Source organism: Cydia splendana, chromosome 6 (genome assembly GCF_910591565.1).
Source record: "Cydia splendana chromosome 6, ilCydSple1.2, whole genome shotgun sequence".
Classification (NCBI taxonomy): Eukaryota; Metazoa; Arthropoda; class Insecta; order Lepidoptera; family Tortricidae; genus Cydia; species Cydia splendana.
The window spans coordinates 9,852,918-9,878,025 of record NC_085965.1 but is presented as its reverse complement, the minus strand read 5'-3'; the positions used below and the strand labels follow the sequence as shown (position 1 = coordinate 9,878,025).

Sequence of the window (25,108 nt, the reverse complement as noted above, 5' to 3'; positions counted from 1 at the left end):
AAGTCTCGCTAAGCGGATTGTTGAATATTTTCGGCTAGGGGTAACTTACAGATGTTCTCGGTAGGGGCAGTCGGGCTGCGCGGGCGGCGGCGCGGCGGCCCAGGAGCAGATGTCGCGCAGCACGTAGCCCAAGGACGACACGTCGCCGGCCTGCGACTACAATCACCATTTGTTCAGTTAACTGTGCACTAAACCCCTAAACCGACGAGCGTGTATGAGGAATGTTATGAAAGTGAAGGAAGCGAAAGAGGTATGTCAGGATCGTAGCAAGTGGAAATCCGTGGTCTCTGCCTACCCCTCCGGGAAATAGGCGTGATTATATGTATGTATGTATGTATGTAACTATGCACTATAAAACTAAGCATGAATGATTATTTAATAATACCAAAACTAGTGCTTTTTTGACACGCCCTTTTATTGTCTCCTGTCACTTGCACATACATCATCTCCTCGCAACCTTCCGTATGAATACAAACTGGAGACTAAGCTGAATACTAAATAAAGCAGTCTGTACTCTGTAATGGTCGTTGATGTATCTCCTGACATGGCGCAGTTGGTAGGATCGGGTCAGTTGCACCTTGCAACTGCATCATAACACCAAGTTTATTTTAGCAGTATATTATTGCAATTTTGTCGAAATTACGGAAGTACCCGGAACCTATCAGCTCAATTAGAAACAGGAGCTAGGTTTAATTTAAATACTAATCGTCCACGACTTAGACACCTTCATTAATAACTGGCCGGAAAAAGCTCAACAACGGGAGTCGTGGAAATCAAGGGGAGCATTTGCCCAGCAGTATAACACGCTATTAAAAAAAACATCCATAGACGGAACAGATACATGCAGATATTTTACAAATATTCGAAGTGAGGCTAATTACAAGAATTTAAAAACTATAAGTCACTTAGTCTTTTGTCGTTGTGATTTAGTTGTTTTATTTACTATGTATTATTTACCATATGCTGAATATTGTCTACATTCGGCCGCGGGTCCAAGCCATAATGGCCCAGCACGGCGCGCGCCGCCTCTTCTGAACCACGAATAAGAACGTTCTGCGTGCACAGCTCACTGCAAAGCACATTTAGATGATACTGTAATAAAGCTAAAAATATGCAAGAAGTACAAGATTTTGCATTCGTCACTAAAGAAACTCAAAATCTCATAAATTTATCAGCGCTCTACTTAAACGTCTTACAACAGAATCTGCATATGTGCTCGTTTCGGAAGGTTTGTAAGCTTTTGGAAGTAGACACTACTTAAATACCTTCACAAGAAATAAAGGAAGAACCCATTTTGGAAAGAACAATTGTTAGAAGTATCCAAGATCTTTCCTTGTGAAAAATTTTGCATTCACGGAAACTTCTTCGACCCATTCCAACTACTGGGAAATCACCGAAATGTACTGATATTAGCTTTGTAATTGTTTCTCCTGCATGTCAATATCCAGACAGCGCGAATAATTGATTACAATTTCTTGAATGATTCTATTTAGCCACTTTATATTCAACAGGCATTTGGCAAACATATTTGAGCAATTTTTGCCCGATTCTAGACGATTTACCGAATGTGATGACCTGATGACTGATCCATACAAGGATAAGATATAAAAAATTACAACGTACCCATATGTATATCCCCTAGAGTGAAGGTAGGAGAGAGCGGAAGTGACGTCACACATGAGACGCAGCGGGACGCCGCTCTCGTTCAGCGCCGCCATCATTGGACGGTTCGCTGTCAGATAGTTCTGGAGATCCTGGAAAATAAGCACGGTCAAATATAATCAGAGACAACATTCCGTGTCCAGCTATACGGCCGTTTATCGAGATACTTGAACTTGTGGCGTCGGGTCGTCACACAGGCCCTTAACCATAAAATGTAAATGTTGGCTGCATTGATCCGGTCTTCAAGCGAAGATCGCATCCTCTCGTGAATGATGGATGTATTTAAACGCAAGTGCCATTCGCTCTAGCTCTCTTTTCACTGTCATCGAGACTGAATACGCACGTATAATCTACGTACTTATTCGGCATCAAGAACGAACGACAACCATGTAAGTTCATGTAACATAACCACACCATTGTCTCAATATATCGTAGACAAGAACATGCGTATTATTATGGTATCCCGCAACTCCCGATAGGATCCCGCATCCCAAAAACTAATTAGGTGTGTTCGTCGCATACAGTCATGGGGTTTGTAGGAATTTAAGTAAATCTTAAATAGTTAAAAGCTTACACTACTACGAGTATGTATATTCATGGAAAACTAAGTTAGTTTAGCGTGCTCACTCCATACATCAGTTTCCTTACTTAATAAATAATAAGTTGTATGGGAGGTATGGTGAAACGTATTATTAATAAGTTTTAAACTCGCTACTGTACTTATATTTAACTTTTACGATGACATACAAGATTGAGTATTACTTACTGTGGAGCACAGCTCAAATATAAGAATCCAGGGGTCTTCCTGCAGACAGCTGGCCACGAAGGCGAGCACGTTCTCGTGACTCGCGTCGCGGTAGAGGCGCGCTTCGTCCAGGAACCGAGCTTTGTCTTCTAGACTCGCGTTCTGGTTCAGTATTTTGACTGCTACTGTCGTTGTTGTGCCTTCGTCTTCGATTTCGCCTTCCACTACCTGCGATATGTTGGAAATCAATATATTAAATGGACAATTAATTTTATACGCTCGGTTTAATACTTAATGCCTCTATTAAATCACCGCTTATGGTCTTTATTAAATCACCGAAGTGCGAAACTATTATATACCTGATGCAAATTGTATTAGGTTCTGCGTCGAGAGCAATTGCATTTGGACGAAATGGTACGAAATCTTCTAACTGCGATTGCCATGCGTTTCCATTTCGGAGCAGAAAAAAACAAGTTTTTTTAGTGACCACGAAACAAAACGATAATTAAACCGTTTAAAAAACTAACTGGGCAAATTATATAGACAAAAATTCGTTATATTTAATTGCTATTGATTGACTTGAATAGTTGAAATAGGTGTAGTAAAATGTTGTATAAGAAAGCAATACGAACACACTGTTTAAGTAAATACTCATTGATTACAAAAAGTGAACATATTTCAACAACATGTTTTGTTGGATTGATCGGCTTTTCTTAACTGTGTCAAATTATTGGTTCACTTGTGCAAATAACTGTTACTTCCCTCGTGTAAACAGAGGAAAATCGAAACGAATCTCGTTGTAGACTCACCCTGCCGAACCACCCCCGTCCGATCTCGCGTAGATATTGCAATCTATTCCTCGGGAAATCCTCGTCGCCTGAAAAGAAAATATAAACGAGTTTTATCACCACAATAGTGAACTCCTTTGTTGTTTATATTGTGTGAAAAGTTGTCTCTATCGTTAAAGTTTATGATGAATTTTTGAAATTGACTTTGCGTATAGTCCCTGCCCTGCCGATAGTGCTGGGTTCGATAGCGGAAAATATTCGACGAATTTGAAATTATTCGACGTCGGACAGAAATACATGCCGTGACAAGTTATGTCATACTTATGACGAGGGTTCCATTAACGCGATCAGAATGGAAATGGACTGTCAATTCATAAATAAATAATACGAGTACGACGGAAATATATGGAAAATGTCGATTTCATTTCATTCCTACTCTGACTGCGACAAGATAATTTCGGGTTTATAACGGCTCTTTTTAAACGAATGTAATTTTGGCTCCCCGTTACTGGTATTAGAAATTGATTGCTCAATATGACACTATTGTTCTACCTAAAAATGTTGTGAGGTTCTAGATGTTAGGATACTTGTCGATTATATCGTTTGCGTTAGATAAGTTGCTAATTCTAGCTCATTGGTAGCGGACTCAACCGGTCTTCGTTTTTCCTAACATTGTTGTTAGCGATGCTGCCGACGTCACAGTGATATAAAGTTATCTCTAGACTAATGCTTAGATGGTAGTTAACTCACCGAACCAATCCACGCATCTCTCCAACGGATCAGCGACCCTGATGCCCGTGGGCAGCGGCTCAAACTCAACAACAGACTCGCGGCTGACTCTGTTCCGCTCCTCGTTCTCGCTAACAATGTATGCTGTCGCATTGTTGTTGGCGATGTTTTGCATCTCCCGCAGCGATATGGGGCCATTGTTGTTGTCCTCGCTGATGTTGTTGTTGGCGGGTTCTGAGAAGCCGGAGTCGGGCGGGTGCGAGCGCCGCTCGTGCAGGTGTGTGGCGCTGGCAGTGAACAGCTGGTAGAAAATAAATTATTAGTGAACGCTGTAGCATAAGGATAAAGAACTGGCAGCACCGCATGTTGTATTTCTGTATTTCAGAATAACTTTAATGCCTCAAGCATAAATACTCCATATAGCTTTAATTTAGTACATTGAAACAAATTTAAATATGTATTCTACAGTCGAGCGTCAAGGGCTCTTTCTTAACTTTAAAAAAGTTATTTGTCCAATAGACACTTGAACAGCTTTTAAATAATTTATGATTGGAGGGAAATATATCTAACCGTATAAACAAAAAAATAACAGTTAACTTTTAAGTTTAAGACTTCGAGAAACGAATGGAAAACATGACAGTTGACATGCTAATTTTTCGCACGCCTGTCTCCTAAGAGGCGAGTCACGACGAAGTGCGTTCCAGTAGTTTGTTGTATCGAAAACTTTCCGTACATACGTGTAAGTCTAAACTATGAAAGTACAAACAAAAACGAGAGAAGAAAAGGTACTCGGACATAAAGCATAGGTCGATCCACATAGTAAGTAGATTTAGTTTACATAGTACACAAAACCTCACGTGATTAGGACGAATGATTATTAAAACCACGAAACTAAAATTAACTTCAATACATAAGTAGATAACAAACAGGCAAAGTATTTAAATTAAACAATGGATCGCGTGTTGAAGTAAATAAGGTACGGGCTACTAGCAAGGTGGAGTCGGCAAAAACTAAACGGGCGCTTATGAAAGATTTACGAGTTCGTCGGCTCTAATGAATTAAGGATTTCGCTTGAAAGGAATCAATGGGATTAAGGTCAAGCGTTTCCAGGCAACGCGGCGGCCGGCTCAAAGTCACAAGTCACATTAATTCTGACGGTGTCGATAGATCCATCAATCAGGAAGGCTGAGGCTACCGCAAGTTATATTATGATAGCCTTTTGAGTGACAAGCGAGAATTATATTTTGCCATAGGTACAGTCACAGAATAAAAAATAGTACTAGGTACAGAAGATTCACTCTCTAACAAAACGCGTCTGTTACGATTAGGACAGATATGACCGTTAGGTGGCGCAAGCGCCATGCGCGGCCTATGGCAAGCCACCAAAATTGGTGTGGGACGGATGTACTTGTAGCTACTTGTTGCGACGCGACGAAATCGCGGAGTGAGCCACGCCTGATACAGTGTACTTTGACTAATTAGGAAGATGACAAACATAATACATAATTATTTGGTACAAAAATCGCAGCTATAAAGCACCCAGCATACAGTTGGACGCTTTTCGATTAACACAAAACACAACTCTCTCTACTTCATATCTTCTTAAAGCTAGGTATTTTATGAAATGAGATGCTATATTGCTAGTAACTAAGTTGCTTTTGTAATTAACAAAACAATCAATAAGAAATGAGGTTGATACAATATACATAAGTACGTTGTTTTACCGCAAGCCTTATAGGGCCGGTATGAATGACAAATAGACTAAACCACAGGCAATTTAAGAATAAAACGTATTACCCACTGATACCCAACAATACACAACAATACAGTCAGCGGCGGTATGATTATTTACACAAATCAAGAGCCCAATAGGCCAATAGTTATAATTATTTTCAAAGCAAGGCTCGAAAACCGGTTAAATTTCCAAACCGTTATCATGCACTTGGCATAAAACCTTTTAATTTCGTTTTCGCTCGAAAAACCGGAAAAGCCAACATTTCCATAAAGTTCTTGTCATAATAACCGGTTTAGAACAATATAAACCGGTTTCTTCCTACGTCGGTGTCTATGTTTAAGTGGCACTGGCATACCACCACTCACCAGGCTGGCCGGGCGTCTTGTCGAATAAACCGGTTTATTTAGGTTACAATAAAGTTCTTAAAACGTTCGCGTTCTTATGAAAGTTCCGAACTTGAGAAACCGAAATAAGCCGGTAAATACCGGTATTTTTATAAACCGGTTCCGAGCCTTGTTTCTAAGTTGTTGTTAACACCTCGTGCTAATATTGATACCTCAAGCGAATGATTCCAAAATTTTTCCACGAGCGTAGCTCAATGGTTCGAAAAGTGGAATCTGGAGCGTTTCGAGGACTTCAAGGCACGAGGGTTAAACATGCCACGACGTATATTAAATTATATAAAATGCCACTACCAACAAAACGTACATGAATCAGACAACACAATTAATGGACTAAATGAACACAAAACAACACATAAATTATCTGAAATTAATCTACCTGGTTGTCCGCTCCTTCGTTTTGCTGGAGACAAGAGAAAACAATACATTAATTATATGCAATTACCAGTGTGTACATTACTTATCATTTGCAATGAAATAATGCGCAGCATTTATACGTTTATGACATACACTAGACACCATATTATTGCATAAAAGACGATATAGAAACGCGCAAATAACCACTTGGACTTTATTAAGGTCCACTCGGGATGTATGTTTGCGATGCTACTGAACTGATTGAGATCCAAGCTTTATATACCTTATTGGACTTGAAGTAATAGCCTACATCTACAATAACGAACATTGGCCAGAGTCAGAGACTATCTGTTCTAATAGAAAATTCAAAATCTGTCCAATCGTTCATATTCTCCAATTTATTGTACCTAAATAAATACACTATAAAGAAAATAAGGCTCAGTTTGTATTTCATGTATAAAAACATTGACACAAAAACATTTTAAATTGTCAAACATTTGAATTGTTTTAACCTTCAAACAACAATTTTAAACATTTCATAAGGGCAATTTTTCAGATTCAAACGAAATTTACCCTTAGACTATGTGTGCCAATAAAGAGTAAGACGCGCCTTTTTTGATTGATACTACTATAAATACTACCACAATCAATGCAACAGTCGATGGCAAAAAAATCATTGAATATTCAAATCAATCTACCGTACTAAACGGAAGCACAGTCAGTCAGCCGCAGTGAGGATGTACCCCGTCTATTTACAAAAAAAAAACACTGCTAGCTTAGCTCCATCGTAACTTGACCCTTCTATTCTTAACAAGTTTGCGTAATTGGATATGAGAATTATACTAGTCTGTTTCTGTTGTGAATATCAACCCCGTTGATTATTCCTCGACTGTGCTTTGACCTTCATTGGAATTCAATTCACGTACAGACGTTGAATGGTGAAGGAATTCAATGGACGTGAACGGCTAATCCGACAGGCAGACATTTGAATGATCACATTTTAATGTGACTTTGAACTCTTTGAAGTAGTACATATCGTTTTGCATTACCCATTCCCATGTATGTCCAATTAGATAATTCATCATAAAGATGAGTGCCACACTAACAGTGTGCCCAGTAGCCTTAGTGTAAATTTCATTCGATAGCGTGACGTGCGTTCGCGTTATGTCTATTTTCGTATGGGATTTTGAACAGCGCACCAAGCGGGACGTTTTGTAAACTCAAAATCCCATACAAAATGACACTTAAGACAAACGCGTACGTCACGTCACGCTATCGAATGAAATTTACAGTAAGAGGTACAGAAAAGTTTAAACACCATCGTAGTAGTTAATGTTAAAAAAGTAATGTTAAGATAACGTCAAAGACAATTATAACGGTTTTCTAAGATCTATTAATTAAGGGGGTTTATTCTCTGTTTAAATCCTGTACTTCCTCTAGCGCAATCTGCTTCTATCTGCGGTGGCATGAGCTGTAACTACCAAAGTTTGCATAGGTGTCACGCGAGCTCGTTTGTGCATTGCGGCGTATATTCAGAATTCGGCGAAACTTGCGTTACACTCGCTTGTTGGTTTGTATCACTTCTTTATAGAACGAACTGAGCAGCAAACGTAAACTAATTAGTGCTGCAAGGTGTAACTACTAAAGTTTGCATGTGTTTGTCGCTCCGTCGTGTGTATTGCGCTGCAGTTACTGAGTTCGGAGAACTTTCGTTGTAGTACCCTTGTTATTTGTTTTATTACTCCTTTATGTTAGCTTATTACAGCTTCGTATCATTGATATTTATAGTAGATGATACTATTTCTAGTAATGTTATAAATACGAATACCTCTACATGGCATGTTAAGAAGATCTTAAGGTGGCCATGCACTGACGAGCCTTCCAACAGTCCAAATAGCGTGGCTGCAATCCAAAATCGGTCCGTGAATGTCAAAAACGTACAATGTTTAATATTAGGATGCCGTCCATTTGGATGAATCCATTTTAACGGCATCCATTTGGAAGGCTCGTCAGTGGCCTGCTTTAGAATACCTAAGTAAAGCCACTTAATTAAATTTGGAGGAACATCATCCCCCGAGTTGAAATAGCGGGTTAAGGGTTGTCACTGTGGGGTTTAGCTGCGACTTGTAAAAGATTTAAAAGTTTTATATTTCTACAATTACAATTCAAGTTATTTCATCTGAATAACACTAGTAAAAAATGCTACTTCGTGCACAAGACCAAGAAATTCGCTCGTAAATAGAAAATACTTTCTCTTACCATTTAGTACGCATGACATTACTAGTTCCTTTCCTAATACCACACCACACCACATACCAATTTGTAAAATTGCATACATGTTACCATTAAGACGCACGATAAGGGCACACAGTACCTTATGTTAGATACATTTGAAAATGAGCTTTATTATTTACTGCCTAAGGTAAAATTTATGGTTTCTAGCGGTTGTAGCAAGTGCGATAATTAGTGTAATTTGCAGATAGATGAAGCTAGGAAATCAGGTCAGCTAATTTTAAAGAGATAATTTGTGGAATTCACTGCACGCGAGCAAAGAGGAGCGATCCGTTGGTCGCCGGAATCACTATCCCCCTTATTCATAAACGTTTACTAAAGTTGACAAGCCGATAATAATCGTTTGTCCCTTTCCGACGTATGGGTATGATGGAAAGGGACAAACGATTATTATCGGCTTGTCAACTTTAGTAAACGTTTATGAATAAGGCAGTATTTCTTTATGCACGATAAGTATATTTTGTTTAATTTATTTCCAAAAGTTGAACGCACTCTAAAGTCCGTGACGGTCCTTGAGGCGTGTTAAGATATTTGTGAGCACCATAGGCGCTCTGATGTATCTGATGGCGACTGTACATTAGTAATGGTGCCATATAACATATAACCCACACATATTTTTATAGATACATATTATTTATTGTAATGTGTATCCTTAGGAAAGTGACGAGTGATACTCAAAATCCATATGTAATTAATGTAATTATGTATAAACCAGTTTTGTAATGTAGTATTAAAATATCACAATCAGTTGAATTCAGTTGTCTAAGGACTTCTGTGGTCACACCTAAAAACCAATCATGGTCCTCTTGTTCTTAAATTTTAAGAGCGCCTACGTATTTTTTTTTATTGTAACACCATTTTATTTATATTACGTGTTTAACTGTCAGAATCAGAAAGAACAAATAATTCTAATATATGGGTAATGTATGTACCTGCCTGTCTGTGTTTCTAACTAAAGCATGTACCCAATGGAAAAGAATAGATAATACAAAACACCTGGTAAATATAGCTGATCGAAACGTCAGTAGAATAAAATGGATTGACATTAATAATTTTTTCTCAAACATGCAATGAAATATTGATGTTATGTTCCTTATAATAGGCTGCGAAGTATGACGTTTCAGGTGCGGCTAGGACAAAAGGTCGTTAATGGAATTTCATACACATCTTGCAGGCCTAGGCCGGCAAAGTCCTCTTTTTAATTTTCATTTCACAGATATTTGTGACACAGCATCGTGGCATTCATCCATTAAAAAAAACTAGAGGCAGTATTTGCTTTATGGTTCGTAATGACACTCTGCCACTACGCCTATAAAAAAAAAACAAAAAACAATGTTTGCTATAATTTGCAGTTTTATTTGTATAAAATCAACATGAACTTAATAAATAATACATTCTATAATTTTATAATTTTAAATTATAAATTTAACTACACAAATAAAAACATTTAAAATATTTCATCTAAACGTTAGCGGTAAAAAGGTCTACTCAAACACGCGTAGTTATATTTTTTAAATTGTTATGGAGGTAAAGTTGAATAATATTCATTCTGTTTTATTGGATTTATGGTGCGTTGTTGATTTTTTGACTTTAATATGAGTTTCGACGAAATAATGAAATTAATATTAATTGTAATCGTAGGTGTTGGGATTGGCAGCGTAAGCAGAATTGATTTTAATAACTTGCTGCCTCTACCGCCAAGTCAAAGACGAAGTATGTATATGGTTGCTTATGGCAATTTTATTATTTGAGAAACTAAGAAAAATGGCTTACAGTTTATTAGAAACAGTTTTGTGCCATATTTTAAATGAATGTAACTACAAATTCGTCAACACTGTGGAAATTATACTTATTTACTCCATGCATAAAGCAACGATGTATGTGAAACATGATATCAACATGAAAGACTATGTAAACTTATGTGACGAAAACGACAGTCAGACGGATACAAGGCGAAAAAATCAAAGATACATGAAAATATACGGGTAGTAAAAATACACGACTCGTGTAAAACATACGCGTGATAATGATATAGGTACATGTTGGTTATATTTTGGGTGTAGTTTACTTTTAGTTTTTTCTATAAATAAAACTTGGGTTTCGTGGATTTTTTATTTTATTTATTTCATTGCATGTTTGAGAAAAGCACTATACATACCTCGACGGGAAATGGGATTGCCCGCGCTCAGACCTATCCGGGGCCTCGCTTCGCTCGGCCGTCTATATGTCTTCGGCCGGCAACCCCTTTCGTCCCGGCCTCTGTAGTAATGTACTAATAATTTACCGGTTTACTTGCGTACTGTAAGTGTAATCGATTACTTAAACTATTTGTTTCTTTTAATACCATGTTGTAACACAACAATACTAATGCTATGCAACTCCGTGTGAACGGGGACGAACTGAACATAATAGTAGGTAGTATAATAGTAGGTAGTATTATGTACTTGTATGGATGTAGTACTAGTACCGATAGTGTAGGTACTCGGCAAGTAACGGAAAGTCCAGGTATAACGCTCTATGAAACCCCTACTTGAAACGAGCTTGAAACGCTTTTAATGCCTTTTTCTACTCAAGAGATCACACCCATAGTTAGGTGCAGCTACGAGTGTAGTTGATTATAAGTGATGACGTAATGATATGACATACGGATGCGAATCAGCCGATTGTAAAGCCGGTGGGTGTGCGTGAGAAGCGCCATTATGTATTTAAGTATGCTAGATTAGAGTGGGTTAGATTGTAATCAATATTTAGAACGTGTATGTACATTTAGAATGGGGTATTTGTATGAATGTATTTATTGGATTATTCTAAGTAGCTCTGTAACTGTACTCTGTGTGTGTGTAACGACGTCGAGGATAGGGCGAAGTGGAAGCGAAAGACACGGAAAGCTGACCCCATCACCATGTGGGATATATAGCTCGCGGAAGAGAGAGATTCTAAGTAGCTCTGTAGACGGAACATTGCGTTCTTTAGAGACAAATGAAGTTCATACTAGGTTCGTAATTAACACATTCGGTATGAACACACACAAGTAGGAGGACAATGCGCAGCTGTAATTAATTTGCGGAGAAAACCGCCACATTACAAAAAGGTCTTTGTGAGTTCTTGCCTCGTATTCCAATTGCTTATCTTATACCAAAGCGCAACCGACCTGAACGCACAAGCAAACCAGTGATACGGTGGCACCGAAATTCTTAACCATTATATAATATATAGTAGAGAGAAAAAGTAATCAGCATGTGCTTGGTAAGCGATTGGAGTAGCAACCCTTGTTCGAATTTAGGAGAAAATGCTCGCAAATTTTACGGGAAGACTTTCTGGAGGAATAATAGCGTTCGGTAATACTTCGCTTTTCGCTGAATATAAAAAGCTCTCTTTATGTTTTTTTCCGTTTCAAGTTGTTATGGTTGTTAAAATATGGTTATGAGTGGCAAAATGATTCAGCGAAATGATACTTCAAGTTGGTTAAAAATTAACATAATATTTAAGATAACTTGAAAATACTATCTCGTTACCTATACCTCGTATGAACAGTAGAAAAGTTAATTAGTTGATTCTGGTGAACACGAGGACAAGACTAGACTTTATAGCGGAGATATAGGACAAAGACATAAAATAGAAGAGCTTTATTGGAAAGAGCTCCGCTGGAGGCATTGTCCACTTTTATATTCTTACAGAATCAACTAATGAAAAGTGCGCTATTAAAAATGTAGGGTATTATGATTATATTTAGTTCACATTGCAAATTATAGTGGAAAAGGATAGGAACTCTTCTGTTAAACCATTTTTGGCTTTTAGATAAGTAACCGTCTATCTCTCATGTGGGTATAGGTAAATGTCAGATTCCTGCAAAGTCTTCATAAAAAACAAAAGAAAACGAGATCACGATTCTGTTATCGTGAGCTTTTCATTGTATGTTCGATTCAAAGTTTAAACATGCAAGTAATTATAGATTACGTATACGAGTAGGTATCAGTGTCACGTAAAGGGTCGATAAGCGTAGCCGTGTTTGCATCTTAATTATTTGTGATACAGTTCATATAGGTAACTTATTCGTTCGTATTTGTCTCAAATGTACAATCGAAGAGGTGTATGATTATGAAAGCCGTTGGCACATGTTACATTTTAGGAATGTACAATAATACAATAGGCAACAGAAGTGACAGAACACGACAAACCGAACAATGGCGTCGTAAAACATTTTACAACTTTACCTATAAATGCGACATTGGATTGGATTATGTGATGAGCCACTGAAGAAAAGTGAACGCTGTTATGCTAGTTGTAATATAGAGCCATGTACGAGACTCAATGCAAATCCGTACCTACGGATTTGCACGACATTTTTTTTTTATTTCCACACATACAATTCGTCAACAACAATCAACTGTACAATCGGTGCCCTAACAATTAACATAAGTATCCACTACTTATGTTAGGGTACCTAGTATGACATCGTGGATCGTGGATACTTAAATTGGGGTACTTACTGTATAAGTAGAAATTCAACATTGAAAACCGGATCCGGAAATCCGGTTTAAATCTAAAGATTTTCTTTCCCGAAATGTTCGACATCTATCATAGTTGCACACTTGCACGCTATGTTTTTGTGCAACACTCTTACACAAAATAAGTACCATAAAGGCTCGCGTCTGTTCGACCTTAGGGCGATGCCGATGGATTGTTGCTGGAAAGCAAATTGGTTGCCGGAAGCGGTCGCGTACTCGAAGGGAAGAATTAGAGGAAGTGCGCGACGGACGTCGACGTTTAACGGGAAAGGGCGTCCGGCAAGTAAAGAAAAAAAAATGGCACCTTAACGTGAGACTGTTGGCCCAGAAGGATTTGTTTAGTACGGAGTACTATTATTACAAATTGATCAATTAGTTCAAGATAATCAAATACCAATCATATCAACGAGGAAGCAAGATAAATACTAAGCAAAGGCTTTGATTCCAAGTGTTGAGCTCAAGAATTCGATCAAGGACTAATTTGTAGCAGTGCTTCGATATTGAGTCCACAACTTTGTTTTATTTAATGAAGTACCATTTCTCAATTTACTTTGTAATATCTGGGAGACCGATACTTAGCTCTGAAAACATATAAAAACTCAAAAATGCGCGTTTTCCCAGAGATAAGACCTGTACGGCTACCACCAGTTTTGACATTGACATAACGCTCACGTTTACGTAACTTACTTTCTATGCATCTCGCTCGTACTCGCATATGCGAGCAATAGTGGAAGCGAGATGTACAGAAAGTAAATTACGTAGACGTGAGCGTTATGTCAATGTTAAAACTGATGGTAGAGGCTCAGGCTAGATCGATTTATCGCCCGGAAAACCCCCATATAGCAAATTTCATCGATCTCGTTAAAGCCGTTTCCGAGATCCCCGAAATATATAAATAAACAAGAATTGCTCGTTAAAAGGTATTAGATGAATAGAATTCTTAAATTATTCTCTTCTACGTTTATTAGTCTTATGGTTATTCCGGTATTTGCTAAGCTAGCTGATCCCTAATTTGACGTGAAAATTAGTTAGTTGTTTTGAAAAGGTTCCCCTTAAACTGAATGATAAATATCATAAAAATATCACATTTCGTGCCTGAGTCCGCCTACCTTTTTGGCATGTTTGATAAACGTGAACCTGAACCACTTAGCTACCAAAAAAAAAGCGTTTAATCACAAGCTTACTTACATCTAAATACATTACATTCTTCTGCCAAACCACAGAGCGGTTTGTTGGCAGACGACGCTCCTATTAGTTTATGTAAGTATTAGGTAGTTTATTTATACATATGTAGCTTAAACTTAAATGACTAAATTTAATGACCCTTACCCATTCTCTATTCGTTAATCTACGTTCAATTGTCTCTCCGCAGCGGCGTCGTGCTCGATTAAATCAGTCGTAATTTGTTGATGGTATCGGATCGTATTCTGTCTTAGAGAATATAACCAACGGAGACGCCATGTCTAAAATTTTCGGTACAAAATAGTCTGCCGTTTTTTGCGGGGGAGGGGCACATCAAATGTATAGGTACGTCATGACAGATAAACGTCAGTCCATACATATGGTTGACATGTGGTTGACCATTGGCCGCCTATTTTCGACAGAGGGGAACGCCTGTTAATGGCGGCTCCATTGTTAATTACTCCGAGTATTCTGTAGAAGACAATACATCATCGATCACAGCAAATTATCTGTGTTCATACAATGATTATCTTATTAAAGAGCTAGCCACTTATGGATAAGTACCTAGCTCAAGTCCACGTGATTAGATTAGCGCAATAATATAATGACAACCAGTATCAGAACGTCATCCATATTTTAAACCGTTAAGCTTAAAAAACGCATGTTAAGGACACCGAAATTTGGTACGGACCATTAAAGATATTCTGTATGTTTATTGCCTTACGTTTATCGTAATTTTCGTAGTCAGCGTACTGCGAATGACTTGTATTGTGCTATTTGTATTGCAACGTGTGAATTGATGATGTTATGCGAATCATCATAACGATGTTATCGTGTTGTTCACATAAGTCGTCAATTTTACAAGACAATTATACGGAAATCTACTTGAGAAGTTTATAAGTACGGTAGTTGCGGGAATTAAATACAATGTTAAATAAGTATAGGTTCAGACTAGTGATGTGCCGTTCCCGGGAAAATTCCTTTGAAGGGAAAGTAGGGGAATTTTGAAATGGCGCATAGATATACTATTTTATTATCAGAAATTCAGTCAACACTTAGCATCTTAAACATTATTTAAAAAACATTATACTAAACTGTATCTCATCCGCCTACGAAAATTCCCTATACTCCCGGAAAATTTCCCATTCTTCCCGGGAAATTTCCCATAGTTGCTGGGAATGATTTCTCGGCCAAATTTTTTTTTTACAATAATACGCCATTATTCAACAAAATCGATACAAATCATCACAGTTTAATCAGGGTCAAAATAAGTTAGGTACTAATAAGAATAGTGGAGTTCCGTAAGCTTTTTACCAAGATATTCTTCTACATACGAGTGTTAAGGACGGGTTCTTGTGAATGTTTTTGCATTATGTTATCAAAATATCTAATAATAAAAAATCTGTAGCCATAATTTTTTGGAGATTAATAATTTTTTTTTTATAATTATCTATTTGTATGGAGAAAATTTCGAAATGATCTGACTTCGCATTCAGGTACATCGGGGGCTTAAAGTGATGCCATATATTTTTTTGAAACGTCCAAAGTGTCGAATGTTGTAAGCAAATCCACTTTCCAAGTTTTTTTTGGTAAGCCGCTTTGCATTTTACGGTTTTTGGCTACTTTATTTTACTAAACGCAGTTACTTGTCGTTATAGCTAGCTTTAATTAAAATTGTAATACACTTAATCTGTTTCAATATTCCCCTGTTTGGGGAATTTTCCCGGGAACACCGGGAAATTTCCCAGGAATTTCCCATATGGGAATATTCCTTGTTCCCGGGAAATTCCCACGGCACATCACTAGTTCAAACAGATATAAAATGTTTTTTTTTTTCCGTAATTTTATTTGTTCACCATCTAGAGCAGGGGTCTCAAAACTTTTTTACCTGAGGGCCATATTGCAACTTTCGCCGAGAGGTGGTATCTAGTTGCTGCTGTTAGGGTTGAATCCCTGATCTAGAGAACACGTCGACTAGAGATAGATGTCTCTATTGCCCTTTATTAAAGAATATGTCAGTAAGGTTATCGCTTCCCTCATCTATTGTCTCCAATCGAAAACTATGCAAAACTATGAAAATTATTGAGGCACTATTTTTTCATATGTAGATAACTAGGTATAGAATAATACACCTCTTACGACTTGTGCGTGTTTGTGATTCATAGTGTTTATATTATAGTTATAGTACAGGGGATGAGGAAAACAGCCTTTATCTCTAGTCACTGTGCAAAGATAATGTTTCTTAGCAAATTTCGCGGTAAATATATTGAATCAGCAAATCATTTCCAGGGAATGTTTTTACCATGCATGCTAAGGTCATAACATAAGCCACTGAAGTGCAATAAGTAATAGGAAGGAAATGTTTCTGATGCCTACGAGATGGACATATTCGAACATCTTTAAAAATCGTGACTCTATAACACTTTAACACATTCACTGCCCCCAACGCACATGTGCGTCCACCGTCATACAAGTTTGTTCCTAGGCCACGCCCCCTGGCAGTGAATGCATTAAACTCTCGCGTTTTGTACACATACTTAATCACACAAATGGGTATACCGCGATATAATTTCATTGTTTTTACCTTAAATTCCGACGTTTCAAATTATATCGCAGTAGACCCGTTTGTGTAATTAAATATGTAATCGTGACTCTGTTTTTATTCCATCAAAACGTAATCAAGCTAAATAAACACAACTGCGAAAATGATTATGTAGTTTGTATGCTTTCATGACTCATCATTTAAATATTATGGCACGTTCTGGATTCATTTATTTCAATATCACGCAACAGACTATGGCGTCTCATAATATATACGTCATAACATAGGTAACATAACCTTATCAGTATCACAACAATACATATAGTTACTGAGTCACCAGCTCAAAATTATCAAAGCTTTAGAGCGACAAAGTGGTAGGTATTTAAACGATAACGATTGCTAATAGAAATGCGATGATTTGCAATAATTGTAATTTCACCAGACTTTCTTTCACATTTGACGTACGTTGGGAATTCCGAGCGAAAATAGATGGCAAATGTATGATGCGGTCGTGCTGCCAAATAATTGGAATATCGGTGTGGGCATTGACATTCTTTATTCAAACAAAAAACTACCAAGACGAAAGATTTACAAGCGTCCTTCAATGTCGGTCATTGTTGAATTACGTTGTATTATTAAAAAAAAGCTTTAATCATATTCATTTTCATTATCGTTGGTTGTAGGTTTTAATGGCACGGTAGCGCTATAGTTTAAACGTAATTGAAGCTTTACCCAGAAAGAAATATTGCAAGGTTTTTTTGACCGTACCGTGGTCATCACTTCCTGAAAAGTCGTTTCTACACATTAAAACGGGATACCGTAAACTTACCAAATTTCACGAATGTTCTCGAAATTTCAACTTTTGCCCTACTTCGATTGCATAATAATATAATTTCAAATTTTGTAAGATAGAATTACCAGAGGCATTCGATATTTAAATCGAAACAACACCTTAATCTCCGCAAAAACTAGATGATCTAAGCTTGCTTAAAAACTTTCCAAAAAGAGCAACTATGTATTTAATGGATAAAAGTCCGCAAGAGACAGTATGTCTATCAGTCTGTCTGATAAAATATAATGTTGTAATTTCTTGATTCAATGCTACTTCTGTTTACTGTAGCTTAAAAGATGAAGGAATATCTTTATGATGCTTTTATCTACGATTACTACGATAACGCTCGGCAGGACATAGTGTGTTTTTGTATTAGAAGGATGCGTTGATAAAGCTCTCTTCAAGGCAAACACGTGTTGTAAGTACATTGCAATTAGCGCATACGTGACTCATCAATGATTCGTGCACAATATGCTATCTGTGTTATCTTGGCAGCGGGAGTTCGCTATATAAAACGAAGATTAAATGATCATTAGTCGACTTTATGACATTGTAATAAGGTTGTACATTGTGCAAAGGGTTTGCGTAGTAGCAGGAAATCGTTCGTACGTTACGTCTTTTTGAAGCTGTTGATATGTGTCGCAGAAAAATTTAAGACTGTTTTTATTAGTCCGGCGTCTATTGGCGATCTCGAGCAGTTACTTTTAGATTCATTTTCGCTGTCTTAGACGTGTGAAGTATAAGTATGAGTAAATAGTTTTAAACGTAAATCAAATTACATATCCACATATAAGTACATATGTATGTGATCGCATTTAATCTTCAACATTGTACGCCCATTTCAGGGGAAGTCGAGCAAAGGAGAAGGATTAAATTGGTTCAAATTTAATTTAAAATTGGTTTCATTTCGACTGCGTTAAGATTAAATCGTCCGATCCCTGAAGAATCAAGCATTTACAAAGTCTGCCTAATGCATATGGATAGAAAAACTCCGGATCCAATTCAATATACGAGGCGTGAAATTGTAGCTCGGAGATAAAGTATCAGCAATCATTAGCGGGATGATGATTAACGGGATGGAGCCCCCGCAGTGAGGATAAACAAACGGAAGGTTAATTGAAGCAATTACGCAGGTACTTACGTTAAAAATAAAAACATGGCCGACAGAAAACTTGATAAGTAGCTCGGCCTTACCTTATTTTCGGCCAGTAAACTTGAATTTGAAACCAGAATGTCTTTATTTGTAATTTGTATGTTGATCTTGCCGAATGAGAATTATTTGTCTTAACTGCTATACTGCCGCAAACAGGGCCTGGGAGGCTAAATCTAGATTATGAATTTAGAACAGTACCAAAATCGTAAGCATTGGATTGTCCCATGTCCTTTGGGAACACGTGAGAGAAGTTGGCTTCTTATCTCTGAATGAGCCACGCCTCAATCACCATATCTATAGAAATTCCAAATTGCTACATAGGTACGTTATAATATTTGAGGGGTTCTATAGATTGTGCCTAAGTATACTTTGTTAGATATCAATTTTAATAAAAAGGAACCATACAAATGGGATAAAGCTCTATTGAAAAAACTGGTTCTGAAACCATCGAATAGATGAGATGACCGATGATTTAAAATATTATATTAGGTATTATGTTCAGTAACCTGCAGAGTTAAGCGACCCCCTGCAAACAAATTTCTATGCAGGGGGGTTAACTCTGCAGCTTACTGTACCTATATTAGAATTGTGAATCCTTTGGCTTTAGAAGTAAGAAGATGAAGTCGTCAACCAGCTCGACTGTCTAAATTGCTCGCGGTCCTAAAATATTACGGAGACTATAAATTATTCGGTTCACCGAAGAGGCATCCAACAATAACAAAAGGTGCGATAAAAGATATATGATAGGACGACATTCTTATTAATAGGTATTGCGGGGAAATAAACGTAGAAGTCATTAATGCACTTATTTATAGATAGTTAATTACAAAGTATCATATCATAAGAGTAAGATTTCCAACGGGTAAAGGATATCGTGGGTTGTTTAATTAGCGTTAGCGTCCTCACTGATAACTATGGATAGAGCGACACAAAGAACAAATCATGGAACATAGTGCAGCTATAAAGGACATAGGTATCTTTATTCTAAAAACTTTGTGATTTTCTCCTGACCTTGCGTCTTACTTTACATGTAGGTATGTATTCGCGTATGATTTTCGCTGACAGGTTCTCATGGGATATCAGTAAAATTAGGTAATTATTCAATCAATAATCACGATAATGGTAGCTTTCAGTCACTGTTACATTCACTGTGTACATTCTTGTTAAATCGTTTACATTATATGTAGTGTCTTTGAATGTGTGTGGGTGTTGCTGCTGTATAAAGGGCCATATAAACAATAAATGATTGCAAGACATCATTGCAGTTTATTTCTACATATCGTCGTTGCGCTTTTCAAAGCTGATATGTGTTCGATTTTTGATTGACAAATAGTTACCTAGCAACAAAATACATAAGGTGTTAATTCATTTGATTAAGATCTCGCACATATAAGATTTGGTTAGCGCAACGACGATATTCTGCATGACATGTACAACAGAAGGGGCAGGAGCTCAAACTCGGGCTTTATGCCAAGTTGAAGCGCCACTGCATCTCACGTCGACTATTCCACATTTGCCGTCGGATAATCCTTATCACGACCAGATAATGTACATTTTAAAAGTTTCTAACGGTATGAGTAACATAGTTGTCGCGTAGTGTGAATGTCTCGCGCGTAGTCTAGGGTTTTTAATGTGAAGCATCTCAAAGTCCACCTCGCAGGAATTCGCGCGAAGTTGTAGTGCCGTATCGTGGGAAATAATGTATTTTTAGTTTCCTCCTATCCTGCGGGAGTTTGCGAGAATGTGACACAGTGTTGTGTTACGAATAATGGGTGTGAGGTGAATTAATACCTCTTATGATTATGCTTTTGGCGTTCTTGGAATTGCATTTGAGAAATATAGTTGAGCATTATTTATACGATTGTGATCGCCAATGTACGAGCAAATCATTTGATCTGCTCTGCTCTAACTGTATTAGAAACTGCATGGTAATATTAGTAGTATCATGTAAAGTCGTGTTTTAATAAATAAATTAAGGCACGAGGACCACCTGTGTTAATATTGAGCAAGTAACCGCGCAAAAACATCTGACCCAAACTTATTTCAAGAGCCATAAAGAGCGTCATATGTTTTTGCGCGCTCCGTGCATCGATTGAAATTGTACTTATCAATCGTACTTCAATCAGGATTATCAATACCTAAATACCTATGTATATTAAACGTAGGTACAGTTATTGAAAAGGTTAAGCTTGTATTCAACACAAACAAACGCGAAAAATGTGATTTATTTGTTAACACATTCACTGCCCCCGACGCACATGTGCGTTCACCGCCATACAAGTTTGTTCCTAGGCCACGCCCTCTGGCAGTGAATGCCTTAAGAACATATATGTACTTTTTTGCACGTCATTGTGGATCAAGCGCAGGTGGCTGTACGTCTCATTGACAATCGCGATGTATCGTCTCGACGACGTCTAAGGGCACAGTACCATCTTAGGATCGTATTAAAACGACTGATTCATCTGTGTTGACCTGTGGACTACTGCTCTACGTCTGGTATTCACGGCTACTTTAATGATTCAGTTTAAACACTTGGACACGCTGGCGGTGCCAACAATGCAACTAGATTGTTCTCTGAGAGTGTGACGTCTTTAGGTAAGGAACTGGTGCTAATTTCCTTATTGCTGACAATTCTGACGGAATGGTTGCAAAAGGTTTCTCCTACTACTGCTGCGATCTTCAGTCCAATGGAAAGTCTGTGACTTCGGCATCTGTGGTTCTTCGGACACCTCGGACGGTATCCTTTGCGTCGTCTATCCACGTATCTGTCACCATATTGTCAATTATTATTGGTACTTTTATGTTGCCATTTACTCATGATCTGTTATTGTGTTATTTGTTATTTAACTTATTTACTACTCTGAGAGAAAAGGATAACAAAAACACACTTAGAATTACAAAAAAAAACTTAATCCGGGGACAAGGAGAGTCAACTAGTAGGAACAAATTGACTTTTGCAATTTCTATTAGTTCTTGCAATTTCTATTATCTGTTTGTTGAAATTAGATTTAGGATTACTGAGCTGTGTGTAGAAATAAATAAACTTTACAGAAATAGTTAAACTTCCATAATTATTACTAAACTTCATTTTTTCCCCCAGTACAGAACTGTTTTTTAATTCCTGGTGATGATTTTTCTCTCAGTGTATTCATACTGAATAATGGTATCGTATTTCAACGTAATCCTACTCCAGTTTCAACATAACTTTTGTCAAAGCAGTATCTGTGCTGGAGTTAGAGCGATTTTGAACTCCGTAAGTGTTGTAGTTGGTAGTGTAGACTACGATACAATATCATGACCTTCGGCGACCTTGACCTGAACTGCAATTATCGACTATAATATTAATTGGGATGGCTTTATAAACGTTGTACGTACAGGATATTGAACCCTAATTCTCGTCATAGCTCAAATTTCGAATAAAATTATCAACGTGTGTACGTTTCGCAAGTACATTTGTTTTTTATTTCTAGTAAACATAAAAAAAAAATATGTGCGTATGATATGAGTCAGTCCCGCCCACCTGCGCACGATGAGACAATGTACGCAAGCGCTAAATGCGTAGGCACGAAACTGCAAGCATATTGCAGTCCTGTCACGGTGAAAATATATAGTATTTGAAGTAATTTATATTTACCCGGCACATGTATCACTAAGACTCCTGTGTCTGTCCATCGGTCCGTCTCTTTCAAAATGGCAGCCATTTTTTACAATGTTTGACTACGAATTCGTATTAAGGTACTTTTCGGATCCTCTGCAGACATAATTTTTTATCATGATTAGAGTAAATTTTCCGTCAGAGGTACCGTTTTTGAACTACAAGCAAAAAACTGAAAAAGAGCAAATTTTTTTCCACAATGACGATTTTCAGCTTGCTGGGAATTAATTCCTGGAAAAAATCTAATTTGACTTGCACTGGGATAGTTGTTTGTCAACAAACTACAGTGATGATTGATGAATGAACATTGTCGGCGGATCGACGCGATTACGAGGGATGACTCAGTACACACTGGGCCTTTATCAATGTAAACAAGAAATTGTTATTAGCGATGTCATTACCATGTATAGTTAAAATTTTTTGAACTGATCTTGTTCACTTACCTGTACTAACAATGGCATGCTCGTGAAGTTGACCACCCCATATCGTTTGCCCGCAAATGGCATAGCTATATCGTTTGTTCATCGTTAGTTCACGTTTGTTCAGTAGGTAAAATCGTAAGGACCCGATTCTAACATCATTTTTTTTAAAAAACAAAAGGGGGTGGCTGTCTTCACGCTAGCCACCCCAAACCACTTTTTGTAATTTTTTTTGATCTAGATAGCAAGATATTCGTTAGTTCACGTTTGTTCAGGCATTAAAATCGTTAGGACCCGATTCCTTCATTTTTTTTTATTTTTTCAAAGTGGGGTGGCTGTCTTCACGCTAGCCACCCCACCCCGAAATCAGCCAAACTAACCATGTGAAGTCATCGAGCGACGTTAGTTCACGTTTGTTCAGGCATTAAAATCGTTAGGATCTCATTAGATTTGCCATAAAAAAATAAAATCGAAAAATTCATATATATGGGACAGCGGAGCCAAGTAATGTGGTCTAGCAAGCAATCGACGCGGATACTAACGATTCTTTAGCTTGAATAAACTTATATGGACGATATTTAAGCGATAAATTATAGTGCCTTGCGGGCGTTCAAAACATAATAAGAGATATCCGTCGTTTTATATTTTTTTATACTATGGGGGTGGCTGTCTTCACGCTCGCCACCCCAAATCACTTTTTGTAATTTTTATTGGTCTAGATAGCAAGACATTCGTTAGTTCACGTTTGTTCAGGCATTTAAATCGTTAGGACCCGATTCCTTCATTTTTTTTTATTTTTTCAAAGTGGGGTGGCTGTCTTCACGCTAGCCACCCCACCCCGAAATCAGCTAAACTAACCATGTGAACTCATCGAGCGACGTTAGTTCACGTTTGTTCAGGCATTAAAATCGTTAGGATCTCATTAGATTTGCCATAAAAAAATAAAATCGAAAAATTCATATATATGGGCCAGCCGAGGCATGTAATGTGCCTAAGTCGACGGCTGAAAAAAATACTCAGAATCGGGTCCTTACGATGCCACTTGCAGGACAACGTCAGCAGACTATACTGATTCAAGATAGATAGGTCATTTGCGGGCGTTCGAAACAGATTTGCTGGAAAAAATTAAAACTTGAAAATCTGAATAACTCAACTTACGCTCCTAAGTCGACGGCTGAAAAAAATAGTCAGAATCGGGTCCTTACGATGCCACTTGCAGGACAACGTCAGTAGACCAACCTGATTCAAGATAGATAGGTCATTTGCGGGCGTTCAAAACAGATTTGCCGGAAAAAATTAAAACATGAAAATCTGTTACTCAAATTATGCTCCTAGGTCGACGGCTGAAAAAAATACTTAGAATCGGGTCCTTACGATGCCACTTGCAGGACAATGTCAGCAGACCATACTGATTCAAGACAGATAGGTCATTTGCGGGCGTTCGAAACAGATTGGCCGGTAAAAAGTAAAACTTGAAAATCTGATAACTCAACTTACGATCCTAAGTCGACGGCTGAAAAAAATATTCACAATCGGGTCCTTACGATGCTACTTACAAGACAACGTCAGCAGACTATACTGATTCAAGACAGATAGGTCATTTGCGGGCGTTCGAAACAGATTTACCAGAAAAAAATAAAACTTGAAAATCTGAATTACTCGAATTATGCTACTAAGTCGACGGCTGAAAAAACTACACAGAATCGGGTCATTACGATGCCACTTGCAGGACAACGTCAGCAGACTATACTAATTCAAGATAGATAGGTCATTTGCGGGCGTTCAAAACAGATTTGCCGGAAAAAATTAATACATGAAAATCTGAATAACTCAACTTACGCTCCTAAGTCGACGGCTGACAAAAATACTCAGAATCGGGTCCTTACGATGCCACTTGCAGGACAATATCAGCAAACCATACTGATTCAAGACAGATAGGTCAATTGTGGGCGTTCGAAACAGATTTGCTGGAAAAAATTAAAACTTGAAAATCTGAATAACTCAACTTACGCTCCTAAGTCGACGGCTAAAAAAAATACTCAGAATCGGGTCCTTACGATGCCACTTGCAGGACAACGTCAGTAGACCAACCTGATTCAAGATAGATA

At 37.7% G+C, this 25,108-nt stretch overlaps 1 protein-coding gene across 4 annotated transcripts in view; it reads right to left on the bottom strand.

The window, feature by feature from the left end:
- The window catches only part of LOC134791367 (uncharacterized), a 106,265-nt gene that overhangs the window by 26,405 nt on the left and 54,752 nt on the right, over positions 1-25,108 (bottom strand). For 3 of the 4 annotated variants that reach the window (XR_010144295.1, XR_010144297.1, XM_063762376.1), the window contains exons 3-9: positions 6,440-6,463; positions 3,946-4,225; positions 3,217-3,284; positions 2,429-2,635; positions 1,624-1,754; positions 958-1,069; positions 50-156 (exon numbers count right to left, since the gene is read on the bottom strand). Coding sequence is in view for 1 of the 4 variants with exons in the window: in XM_063762376.1 (XP_063618446.1) it covers positions 50-156; positions 958-1,069; positions 1,624-1,754; positions 2,429-2,635; positions 3,217-3,284; positions 3,946-4,225; positions 6,440-6,463 (929 nt within the window). In the remaining 3 variants the exon portion in view is untranslated. The remainder of the gene's footprint in view (positions 1-49; positions 157-957; positions 1,070-1,623; positions 1,755-2,428; positions 2,636-3,216; positions 3,285-3,945; positions 4,226-6,439; positions 6,464-25,108) is intronic. The other variant, XR_010144296.1, reaches the window with a different exon arrangement.